This window comes from Hirundo rustica, chromosome 9 (genome assembly GCF_015227805.2).
Source record: "Hirundo rustica isolate bHirRus1 chromosome 9, bHirRus1.pri.v3, whole genome shotgun sequence".
In the NCBI taxonomy this organism is placed as follows: Eukaryota; Metazoa; Chordata; class Aves; order Passeriformes; family Hirundinidae; genus Hirundo; species Hirundo rustica.
Genome location: NC_053458.1, coordinates 21167313 through 21179885, shown reverse-complemented (window position 1 = coordinate 21179885; position 12573 = coordinate 21167313). Strand labels below are relative to the sequence as shown.

Here is a 12573-nt window from a genome sequence, read left to right as displayed (position 1 = left end):
AGCAGAGAAGTGTTATCAGGGGCCTGGCAGCTAACAGTTTCTCTAAGCTGCCTGTTCTGCTATCGAGGCTTTTCACTCCTCTTCTGTAGAAATAACCACCAGTCTCCTTTTGGCCTCCTCTTCCCACCTTGGCTGATTTCCAAAGATGTTCACAAAATCTTCATGATTACTTGCATGGCTCTACCATATTGTTGCAGTAAATACCAATTTAACAATCTCATATCAAATCAGAGAACTAATCACAAAAACTAATTCCAAGAAAGTGTCTTTATAACAACGCTCTTGTTCTGGATGCAGTTAGCTAGAGTAGTAACTTTTCTTTGAGTATGAGTGGTTTTGTTATTGTTGTTTGGAGCACTGCCTTAATTTTTATTGTGTAACCACTTCAATACAGCCCATACTTCTGTTATAGTTTATATTGCCCAACTCTGTTTCCATGCATTTACCTTTTCCTGTTGGAATATTTAGCCAAATATGTTCCAAACCTCAGTATTTTTTACTCTCTATAAGATCATGTTTTTATGCTTCTTTCACTCTTTGGTGGTGATGCTGAAACCTAACATAGCTGCAACCTATAAATCCATTTCCTCCAGATTAGATTTTCCTCCCTTAGGCATCATAGTTGGTTTTTAGAGAATACAGCCAAAACCAAAAACAAACCAAAAACCAAACCAAAGAACCTCAAAATGAGGTGATTTTCACTCGCAAATGACAAGAAACTACGTATAATTATAAAAGAGTAAGAAGAATGTGATTTGTGTGGAACGGCAGCTTCACTTCTCATTCACACAGATGAATTCTTAATTTTTTAAAAAGGGTCAAATATATTAATTGAAGCAGAGGAGAAAAAGACTAGTACTCCAGTCACTAAACATCCTCTAAATTTAGGCTGAGAGGACTGGTTGTTAGCTCTTGAATTACAGATTAAGCAGTCCTGCTGTATGTATATTCCTGTCAAATATCAATATGGACTAGTGTCTCCTGATAGCACTGCTGCATTAAGTTTCTTTTGCTATCAGATTTAATTATGTGCACTGCAGCTTTATGGGGATAGTACTGGAATTTCACACAGTTGTCTTTCTCATTCTGGTTACTGGAGGAAATAAATGTCAGCAGTTTAGGATTTCTCGATTCACGACTTTGTATTGTGAGATGCTTTTATTCCAATATAGTCATATCATTTCTTGCTCTGTGTAGAGTGCAAAAGTAACAGGCTTCTCTAAAAATTCCTGCTTGATATGTGGCCTATTGAGCTAACACAATTTGAGTATTCAGTTTGAAATTATAGATTATAATGTGAAAATTACCTTGGAACTGAAATTGCCAAGTAGCTTCATTGACTTGGGCCTCCTTTAAGTAGGGGCTGCACTAGGTAACCTCTAAAGGTCCCTTCCAACATAAATTATTCTATGATGCCTTGACACTGTTTAGTAGATGTACCACTGCATAAGGGAAAAACAAACCAAAAATTTTGACCACAACTAGACTAAATCAAAGATTTTTTTTTTTTTTCAGTGAGAAAATAGTAAAAAATGCCTTTATTTTATTTAATGGGGGAAAATCAGAAGAATTTTTCAATACTTTTTTCGGCAAGTAGATCAGACACCCTGGAGTCGAAGCAGATTTTCCAACTCCAAACTGCAAATAGTGCTCCCCATCTCTTTCATGTTGCCAATCTTCCAAAGACTGGATCTCCAATCCAATGTCGTCACCCAGTATGGAACAATCAGAAAGGATATCTCTGGGATTATATTGTTCATAGTGGAGAATTATAACACCTGATAATTCTGAAGGTTTCACTTACAGTGGCACATTTTGAGGTGAATTCTTATGACCTTTTAGGAGGATATTGTGTGAATTTACAATGTGTTATGAATTGAATTTTACTATAAACCTTATTACTGTTCTTCTCAGTACTATTTTTTTGTTCTAAAGAATCCATTATAGTGACCTGTAAGCAGAATTTCACAGGATACCAGAATCCATAGCATTGTAAGCCGGTAAGTGAAAGACTTCTATTAATAAACTTTCTCTCTGAGGTTAAAAAAAAAAAAAAAAAAACCACAAAAACACCAAACAAACAAACAAAAAACACTGTGCAGGGTTTATAGAATTATCTAGTTGAGACATAGGTACTAAGTGATAGTTCAGGGTTAAACAATTACTCAAGAGCCAAAAAGAGTAACTGTGTGCTTTGCCTAGGCCACAAAACTTAAAATGTTAGCCAAGAGTTGGCATATGCATTTCTAGTATATTCTGAAATCTTAAAGGGCACTGAATTATGATCTAACTCATCTAACAGATCTTTATCCTCGCTGCCACCAGAGTCCTGCCTCCTTCTAGGTCCCAGGCCTACACAATACACTACCTTTATTAATAATAGCCCTGCCCTGTGATTAGCAAACGCTTTACATGCTGTTAACAGAAGAAATGGGACATATAACGCTGCACTTTCCTTTCTACTTTCACCGTGCAGCTACGCAGCTGCCTGCTCACTGAGAGACAAATTTGCTCCACTGTGGAAAAGGCTTAATGAAACCCTGCAAAATACATGGATTTTGGATGTTTGTGCTCTCTATCTCACTCACCCACACAGGGCTAGTTCACTGCCTATGGCGTTTCCCCTCTGCGGCACAGCAAACGCGGCACTAGACACAGCAGCCCCGCAAGGGGCTTGCATGAGGAGCGTCGAGATTCTTTGGGGCTTAGTGCAATAAAGCAGGGACACCGCTCGCCGCCGCCAGTCACCTTTTAATCACACTGAGGGAAGCTGGCACGGATCAGTACAACAGGTGGGCCCTCGGACCGGTTTATCCCCTGGTGCCGGTTTATCGTCCCGCGCAGAGGTGCCGCAGGGAACATCCCCCGCGCTGAGGGCTGTCCGTCGGAGCTGCCGCACCTCCCCGGGAGCGGCCGCTTGTGCCGGGCGGGAGCTCGCCGAGGGAGAGAAGGTGGAGCGGGAAGAGCGGGGAGCCCGGCAAGGAGCAGGGAGGGGCTGGGCGGGGAGGCAGCGGCTGTCGGGGGCCGGGAGGCCGTGGCCGTCGGGGCTCGGGAGGCCGTGGCCGTCGGGGCTCGGGAGGCCGTGGCCGTCGGGGCTCGGGAGGCGGTGGCCGTCGGGGCTCGGGAGGCGGTGGCCGTCGGGGCTCGGGAGGCAGCGGCTGTCGGGGGCCGGGAGGCGGTGGCTGTCGGGGCTCGGGAGGCCGTGGCTGTCGGGCCTCGGGAGGCAGCGGCTGTCGGGGCTCGGGAGGCGGTGGCTGTCGGGGGCCGGGAGGCGGTGGCTGTCGGGCCTCGGGAGGCAGCGGCTGTCGGGGCTCGGGAGGCGGTGGCCGTCGGGGCTCGGGAGGCAGCGGCTGTCGGGCCTCGGGAGGCGGTGGCCGTCGGGGCTCGGGAGGCAGCGGCTGTCGGGCCTCGGGAGGCAGCGGCTGTCGGGGCTCGGTGGCCGGGGCGGGTCTGGCGGTGCGTGCCGCGGGTGGCCCCTCATGCGGGCGCGGCTGAGGGGAGCCCAGCAGGCCCGCCGAGCTCCTGAGGCGGCGAGGGACTGCCCTGAGCACCGAGCCGGCTTTTGTGCCAATGTATACACAAACACGTATTTCTATTTGTGTGTAAAAGACCTCGCGGAGCAGTGAAGTTGTGTGCAGGCTTGGGCCAGGTTTGGTTGTGGTCTCTGTCCAGGTGTGCTGGTTGGATAGTGACAGAGTATGAAATTTGCTTTTTTAGATTTATATGTGTGTTTGTAGTTGTTTACATAAGGTTATTAACATAATTACATGTGGAGAGAACAGCTTAATCATGCTAATCCAAATATTTTTGTCATTCTTTGAATAGAACTCAGATCAGGTCTACCCCTGCTTAATTGGGACTCAAACACCACTGAAAACAGCAAACTTTGTGATTGGATATGTTATGAAGTGCTTCAGAAAATAAGAGCTATCTTTTTATTTTAGCATTGCCAGAATACTATGGATATGGATAAGAACTCTCAAGAAGAGTTTACGCAAATTATTAAATTTCAACCTCCTTTGTACAAACAACGCCACCAATTCGTTAAAGATTTAGTGGAGAAATATAAACCTAAGAAGGTGGGTATGTTTTGTCTCTTTAGGTTGGAAACTCGAAAGGAAGTTGACACTAGGTATCTGAGGAAGACAAAATGCGTAAATAATCTGTTAACCTAATTATCAAACAACACTAGTGGAGGAGGTGTTAAAACTGAATGGCCTTAGCAGATACCTTGTGATATGTTGTCTTTCAGGGGTACATAAAATTATTTTTACTTGATGGGAAGAGGAGAATATTTAAACAAGAGACATGCCTTTGACTGTTTTTGAGAGTGGGCATTCTTTTTTAATTTAATGCTGCAGAATTTGGTTCAAGCTGCTTTCCTCCTAGTTGGGTTTTGCTTTCCAGAGCTGTTAGTTCTGTGTAGCATGCCAGGTTTACCTCACCATTTGCGTAGATATTTTCAGACGAGAAGTTGGATTATGTGAGGCTAACTCATCTCCACTTTCTTAAGGTCTTGTGGCCCTCCACCTACGTTGTCACCTGTGTCTTCCCAATATACCAGAACTTTTGTTTCACTACTCACTGTGAAAAGTTAAATAATTTAAGTAATGTTCTGTAGTGATTGCTCTCACCCAATATGTCCTCCCCACTTCCTTCCTCAAAAGATTTTCTCAAGTATGCAGTGTTTAACCCTTGAACAGATGTTAATATTTTAGGGGGCACGCAAGAAACTGATGCACCTGCATTACTTACGGGATCATACTTCTAGTAGCTAATAAAAATCTAATCCAGTCTATGATGCAGTGGCACTGTAATCTGCTTTCAAATAGAACATATTCACCCATGTTACATCTGTCTTTAAAGGCTTGAATTTTCTGATTAGGATGCAGAAGGGGTGGGGGGGGGTTGAACTTGCTGTTAACACAGATGGTAGATAAACTGCAGAGAAACAACTCAGGATTTTCACATGGAGAGCAGCAGTGTGCTTCAACCTTGACTGAGCCTGAAAAGAACAGTGGGGGTTGGTTTACATACTCAACTATCTCTTTAGCTTACAGGAAAGAATTTCTATTATTTGACTCCATGGTCTGAATATTCCCAGAGTTCCTCACTTAAACATTAGATCGAGCCCTAAACTTGTTTTATGCAGATTCTTTGCTGCTAACTTGCCTGCTGGTGAGCCTGTTCTCAGCGTTTTGGAGGTAGAACAGCCTGGTGAAAAGCAGTGGTGAATGTGAAAATTGCTGCAGCTTTTATACTTAAAATCACACCTTACTGTTACCTATGTGGAAGGCATTCTCCAGAGTCAGTAGGATGTCCTACATGTACTTGTTTACAGCTGTAGTAACAAAAGGTTAAATATTTTTTTTAAATCTTTCAGGAGCTTCATATACTTTTTTTTTTTAATAATTTTCAAATTTGCATCTATTCTGCTTGCTTGCAGCCATAAATTTGAGTTATGATTCTGAAATGCTTTATTATTGAAAAGTTATTTTGACAAGTATGGAATTTTAATTTTATGCAAGTCTCTGAAATTACATAGAAATATACAGCGTTTATACATTTTTTAATATCTAATTTACAGGTGGCAGATTTAGGATGTGCTGATTGCAGCCTTCTCTGGATGCTGAAATTCTGCAGTTGCATTGAAGTGTTAGCTGGGCTAGATATCTGTGCAAATGTAATGAAAGAGAAAATGTAAGCTCTTTGATTGTTTTGAAGTTTGTGTTTGTCTTGACCTACTGGTGTGGTGGGTTGGTTGGCCTAGGCTGGGGGCCAGGAGCTCACCAGAAGCTGCTCTGTCACTCCCCTCCCTTGGCTGGACAGAGAGAGAGAGCGAAAATACAGCAAAATCTTCATGAGTTAAAGGGCAGGGAGAGATCACTCATCAGTTACCATCATGGGCAAACCAGACTTGACTTGGGGAAATTAGTTGAATTTATTATCAAAATCAGAGTAGGATAATAAGAAGTAAAGCAAATTTTAAAAACACCTTCCCCTTACCCCTCACTCCTTCTTGGGTTTCACTTTATTGCCTATTCTCTAGCTCCTCTCCTGCAGTGTTGCAGCGAGATGAGGAATGGGGATTACAGTCAGTTCATTACATGTTATTTCTGCTGCTGCTTCCTCCTCAGGAAGAGAAGTCCTTCCTCTGCTCCAGCATGTCGTCTGTCCCATGGGAAAGACAGACTTCCATGAGCTTCTCCAGCATGGGTCATTCCCAGGGGCTGCAGTTCTTCGTGAGCTGCCCCAGCCCGGGTCCCTTTTCACAGGGTGCAGTCCTTCAGGAGCAGGCTGCTCCAGCATGGTGCCCCCAGGGCCACGGGTCCTGCCAGCCAAGCTGCTCCAGTCTGGGCTCCTTTCTGCAGAGCTTCCTGCCAGGAGCCTGCTCCAGCATGGACTTCCCCTCAGAGAAGCCCCTCCTGTAGCCCCCTGGTCACCTTGCCCTGCAAACCAAGTAAAAGTGGCACGGTGCAGCATTTCTTGTACAGGCTTCCAAAATTAGGGTAACTGCAGAAACAGCAGTTTGGCAAATGAAGAGCTCTCTGTCACTGTTAGTTACATTGGATCTGTGCCTGGTGACTCCTGGTGTAGGTACCCATAACATGTAGCCAAAGGTCTGGGTCATGCAGAGGCCCTCAGGGTGTGCACGTGTGAAAAATACACTGTAAAGGCACTAATGCATGGTGTTAGGAATGTCTGTGTATGCTTATATGTGGCATTATTGTCTTCAGAAAGATCAGTTTTGATCTTTTTGAAATGTACATGGAACTATTAGTCACCTTGGTGGGGACTTGTTCTTGTTTATAAAATAAGAAGGTTAGTTCAGTGTGGGGTGTTTGGTTTAGAATCTCTCTAAAATGAGGTCTTTGAAACATTGGGCTGATGGATGAATGTAGGTGTCTTGAAAGCAGATTAATACAATTTCAATAAATATGTGGGATTTCTTGCTCTTTCTCAAGAATGAAGAGAAGTAACCTTTTATATTTAATATTTATTGTGTGTTTTCTCTAGTGCTGTATTTCAGAATGAAATTTGCACATGTGCTTTGGTTTCTCTGTGTATTTTACTTGGAAAAAATTGGTAATATGCATGCCTAAAACTCCCCCCAAAACCCTGCAAAGCTTGTCTAAAACAGACTTATTGTGTGTCTGGAATTGAACTGTTACCATAATTTACAAGTGGCTCTCCAAGTGGCTTGAGAGTATAATGGAAATTTTTGTAACCATAAAGGACAGTTTCTGGATTAACTTCTGCTCTTTCTGTCCTACTGTAGGTAGTCACAAAAAGTGTTAGTATTGCATATTCTTTTTTATATCCATGTAAAGCAGTTAACCTTTCTGAGATTTATGAGGTATCTATGCAGGGTGTTAGCTAGTTCATTTACATGCACTATTTATCTTGTCTTAAGGTTCTTCCTGTAACATATTTTTATACTTTTGTAGGCATATATTGTCTCCTCTTCCTGTTGATTATTTGCAACCATCTGAAAGATCCCTAACTGTTACCTTGCATCATGGTTCAGTTGCCCATAAAGATCCTTGCATGCTTGGTTTTGACTTGGTGACATGTATTGAACTGTGAGTATTAGGGCAATACAAAATGGTTTTTTAAGTCTATTAGAGTTCAGTTTGGAATGTTGTGCATGCCCCAAACAGGCCTGATCAAACCTTTCTAGCAGAAGAGTAGAATTAGAAAAGTAGAAAATTGGCATCTTCTAACTTGTGTTTAATACTAAGCAATTCAAGTAGTGCTTGTGGTGGGAAGAGGATATTGATGAAAATGTACAAAATGCAAGAGGAGATTTGCTCAGACTAAAACCCTGTGCTGTCACTTGGGCCATGGTGTCAGTGCTCACATTGCAGAGGTATGTATAAAATTACAAGTTACAGATGCAGGTTTGGGGTTATTTTGACTGGTTGTTAAGATTATAATAGTGTGCTTTTAAACACAGACATCTTGTTCTTTTCAGAATAGAACACCTGGAAGAATCAGAGCTGAAGAAGTTTCCTGAGGTGGTGTTTGGTTTCATGGCTCCAAGCATAGTTGTGATCAGCACTCCAAATTCTGAATTTAACCCTTTGTTTCCACGAGCGATGTTATACAGGCATCCAGACCACAAATTCGAGTGGAGCCAAGCACAGTTTCAAAGCTGGTAAGGTACCAAACATCATATGCTGGGTGTATATGATGCAGCTCTGAGTGCCTGTAGTGTGAGAAATGAGTGGCTGTGCATTTTCAGAATGGTTCCCTTATGTGGTTTGCTGTCAGTGCAGTGTCACCTCCTAATTTGGTGGTTTCTTTGCTGTTGAGAGCAGTTGAGCATAATCTGTGGGTTTTGTATTTTATGATGGTGGTTAAATTGGCTTTTACTGCAACTGCTCTGCAAAAAAGATTTAAAACTTTTACTTACTTTTAATATATCTTTATGACAATTAACACAGTTGAAATGTAATATATCAGTTAATCTTTCTGCATAATACCCTGCTATAGAAATTCTTTGTAAAATCCAAGAAATGGGCTTGCTATATTATGGTGTGCAATCAAAGCACTCAGTAAGAGAATGAAAGCAGGTTTATCAGATAACCACAGCAGTGGGGCATGTTGAACGCAGGATAGTTTAATGGCTCATGGCACAGTGAAGGATTTAGTGCAAATCATGTGCACATGACAGAGGGTTACATGAGATCTGTCACACCCTTAATATCAGGAATGTAATAAAAATTAAACAGAGAGAAAGTGGGATGCTGTGATAACATTCAACTGTCAAGCAGTTGTGGAAGAAAATACATGGTACAGTAAAGAATGCCATACCTCAGTAGGCAGCACTTGGTATATCTATCCTGGAAATTTTGCCCCTTAAACGATGTTGTTTCTGCCATACACTTTAAAGTTTCCAGTGATTTTTGAGTAAATAGTTTTGCAAAGCTGGAAGCATGTATTTTTCCCTACATAATGACACTACAACCTGCCTGTAATTGGCTACCTTAGCATACCTTAGAGACAATTTCTCTTACTTCAAGTAGATTTAGATTTTGCTTTTAGATAGATGTGAATTTTAAAAAAAATGATACCACTGAAGAAATGTGTGCCTTTTTTTAGCTGTAAACATGAGAAAGCCTTTGTGTTGTGAAATAGAAATATTACATTATTCTCTAAAGTACATGAGATATTAATTTAGTTTTCTTCTTTCCACGGAGAATGATGCAGTTTTGGTTCCCTGCCCCATCCCTTTGTTCACACTGGCTGATGTACTGCAAGCTACTTTTCATTTAGATGTTATGTAATCTGTTGTAATCTTGATTAGGTAGATTTTAGTCTTTCTATATTTACAGCAAACCATTCTTTCTCTATTAACTGGTGTCATGTGGTTTACAGGTGTGTATGTTTTTTATGGGTTCTTCTGAAATAATTTTGTTCTTGAAAATCAGTTTTTAGCGCACTTCCAGGTTGGTGACTAAGCAACTGTGAGCATTAACATTCTATGCACATATTTTAGAAGAAACAGTAATGTTTGGATGGCTAAATTACTGATACTAAACGATTCAGACTATGGTGTGGCATCTTACAGCTCTGGTTCAACAAGATGTGACAGTGCTTATCTTCAGGCTTATCAGTATTGTTAGAGGAATGATGTTCAAGTCTTCACAGCCTTCGAGTCTTGCTTCTCCTTAAGAATGGATCTTTATCACATGGGAAGATGAATATTTCATATGATTGGAATCATTTGTCTTTCCTAGGGCTCTAGAGACTGCTAGATGCTATAACTACTCAGTGGAATTTACTGGTGTTGGGCACCCACCAGCAGGAATGGAGAAGATTGGGTTTTGTACCCAAATAGGTGTGTTTGTGAGAAAATATCCTCAAACTGGTGAATCTGTTCAGTCTGAGAAACCCACTGAACCAGTTTACAAAACAGTAAGTATTATTTTCTTCCTTTAGAGCTATGAATAAAGAGTAAAGTTGTCTATGACTGCCTGTGAGGTTGTTACCATTAAATACTGCTACTGTCCTGTCTTAGCTCTGATGGTCATCAGAACAAGACAGTCTCATTCTTTGTGTTTCCAGGTGTACAAAGGCCTTAAACTTTTAGGGTATTTGCTAAATAACAACATGGATAATAATTCTTATCTTAAGATACTTCTATCTCTGGAATAAAATATTTCCTTTCTGTCAGCTGTTTTTCCTCTTGTCATTAATTTTATTTATTATGTGGCTGTTGGCAATGACAGATTTTTCAGATGTATAAAAAAATTTAAAGAAGCGTGTCTTAATAAATGCCATGTGGTATAAATCAAACTTTTTTCACAGTTGACATGAAGTAACAATGCAAAAATAAATACACTGTTGGGGTTTTATTCAATTTTATAAGGTGATAAATTATTTGTTTCAGCGAACATACCCTAATATTTCAGTTCTTCATGTAAAAATATCTAAATACCTTCAAATGACTTGTGACCTGAACTGAAACGTAAAGTGGTGTTATGGCTTGATCTTTTATGGTTTCCAAGCTATTAAAACATCTGTAATTCCTGTATTTGAAATTTCTATGCATGTGAAATGCCACCTGTCATCTACTGCCATTAACAGAATCACTAAGTGCTCTTTAATGCTCACCAAGCTTGGAAATACATCTAGGTGATGGACACGTACTAGAAATTGCTTTCATTAGCTCCTGTTACAGGGTCGTTTTGGAGAGAGTTTTGGCACAGGTATCCTTTGAGATTAAACAAGAGTGTTATTGTTGTGTCTTTCTTATCAAATTAATTTTTATTAGGTAACTAATTTTTGGGAATAATTCAGCATTTCAAGATGTGATTGGAAAGTAAGAAATAATTATACACAGTGGAACTTCACTGGTAGTGTGTTAGTATAAAGCACTTCCTAGTAACCTGGTGGGAATGAGATTGCCTACTTAGTTTCCTTAATTGCCTTGGAGTGTAGTTCATTGTAGAACACACTACAGGTTCACAGATTTTGATGCCACAATTTATTTTTAGCACTCCCTACAGCTGTGAGAGCATATTTAATGTTTTACTCTGAAAACAATAAATGACATGCTGTAGTCTTAGTTTCCAGACAACAGTTTCGGAAGTAGTAGAATCTCCATCACCATGGAACCGTTCCCATAATGAACCCCACAGTGTGAGAAGTAAGAGAATTATTGAAAAGAGGTAAAGAATTGCAGGGCTTTACCTTGTTTGATCTACAAGTGTAGCTTGCAGGTAGAGCCTGTTGGGTTTTGGTTAAGTTCAGTTAACTACCAGTGTAGTTGTAATGCAGAAAACCAGCTCATATTGCCTAGTTTTTGTTACCTGAAACTGTTTAACAAGCAAAACAGGAATGAATAAAAAACTATATTCACATTTTAGAAGCTTTTTTGGACAGCAAACTTTAAAATCTGAGCGTGTGATAGTGATAAACATTTTATGTATTCTTGTATATTGTAAAGGTCTTCAAAGCAGTGTACCCAAGTCTTAAAGATGAGAAGTACTTGCAGAATGCAGTGATCAGTGAAGTTATTTTCACAGCCCAAATCATTAAGCATCGTTTTATGTCAAAACTGAAGGAGTACGGTGATGATCCTGAGAGAAAATCCAAATTGCAATCTTCAATGGACTGTTTTTCAGACTATCTTGAAAAACTGGTTGTTGAAAAAAGCATGGAACCATTTGTCAGTGGAAATGAGGTTTACATACCTCTCACAACAATCTTTTCTTTTCCCAAAGTGAATCGACTTTGTGGTACCTTTGAGAAGTTATGCAAGCTTATTGCTGGCAAGGTCACACTGAACAGTGATGGTTCTGCTGTGGTGTTCAATATTGAGCATGAAATGAAGAGAATTAGATCACAGATTTCTCACATGAAGTTCAGGTGAAGTAATGAAAGTGGTTTTTTTAGAAGCTGTCAATGGTGTGATCTGTATGCTAACTAGACCACAAAATCATTTCTAACCTTTCATCACTGGTATTTATCTGTCAGCACCTCTCATTGAGTGAAGGTGAGTGCTTCTGATAGAGGTAACAGTAACTCATAGGAGTTTCAAGCAGAGTAGCAGGGGCTAAAAGGAAATAATTAATTCCCAAGAAGAGAATTGAGTATTTCTGTTTGCTTTCTATTGCTTTATGGTAGCTATCGTTACTAGATTATTTCTGGTAGCCTCTTGTTAGTTTCAAGGATAGTTTGTTTTACCATCTACTGTGTTGTGCTGAATAATGTGTCAGACATAAGTTTAGGGCAAGTTTTTTCTTAGTTTCTATAAAATTTATGGATGCCTTTTTCAAGATGAATACATATTCAACCTTGATGAAAACCAAATGTTGTTCCAGCTGAATTTAAATATGGAACTGGCATCTTTGTTCTGTTTTTGAAAAAAAAAAATTAAAAATTAAAGAACTGCAGTAATTGTGAATGTTAACCTGGTTCTGGTTTGCCTGAAAAATTTTCTGTTTTCATGTGCAGCTGTTATTCAAAACTGTAAAATCCAAATAGAATAGATAGAAAAAATGTAACAAGAACAAAACCCCACAACACAATCAAAAAAAACCCTCAAACACCAACATCAAGAAA

General features: G+C 40.3%; 1 protein-coding gene across 3 annotated transcripts; it reads left to right on the top strand.

Moving 5' to 3' along the window:
* Positions 1 to 1938: 1938 nt before the first annotated feature.
* On the top strand, positions 1939 to 12397 carry HENMT1 (HEN methyltransferase 1). Of its 3 annotated transcripts, XM_040073380.2 has the most exons (8): positions 1939 to 2000; positions 2597 to 2792; positions 3945 to 4079; positions 5588 to 5700; positions 7449 to 7583; positions 7976 to 8158; positions 9744 to 9921; positions 11456 to 12397. In XM_040073380.2, exons 3-8 carry the CDS (start codon positions 3960 to 3962, stop codon positions 11879 to 11881), a joined length of 1155 nt encoding a protein of 384 aa, XP_039929314.1. In that variant the 5' UTR covers positions 1939 to 2000; positions 2597 to 2792; positions 3945 to 3959; the 3' UTR covers positions 11882 to 12397. The 3 variants fall into 3 exon arrangements, with proteins under 3 accessions (XP_039929314.1, XP_039929312.1, XP_039929313.1); XM_040073378.2 differs by lacking the exons at positions 1939 to 2000; positions 2597 to 2792 and adding an exon at positions 2825 to 2977; XM_040073379.2 differs by lacking the exons at positions 1939 to 2000; positions 2597 to 2792 and adding an exon at positions 2890 to 2951.
* The last annotated feature ends 176 nt before the right edge of the window (positions 12398 to 12573 follow it).

Bases quoted from the DNA above. Each gene is read 5' to 3' on its own strand.
- HENMT1 (XM_040073380.2), top strand. From the start codon at position 3,960: ATGGATATGGATAAGAACTCTCAAGAAGAGTTTACGCAAATTATTAAA. The intron at 8,159-9,743 runs GTAAGGTACCAA...TGTCTTTCCTAG, and splicing joins CAAGCACAGTTTCAAAGCTG to GGCTCTAGAGACTGCTAGAT. The intron at 9,922-11,455 runs GTAAGTATTATT...TATATTGTAAAG, and splicing joins CTGAACCAGTTTACAAAACA to GTCTTCAAAGCAGTGTACCC.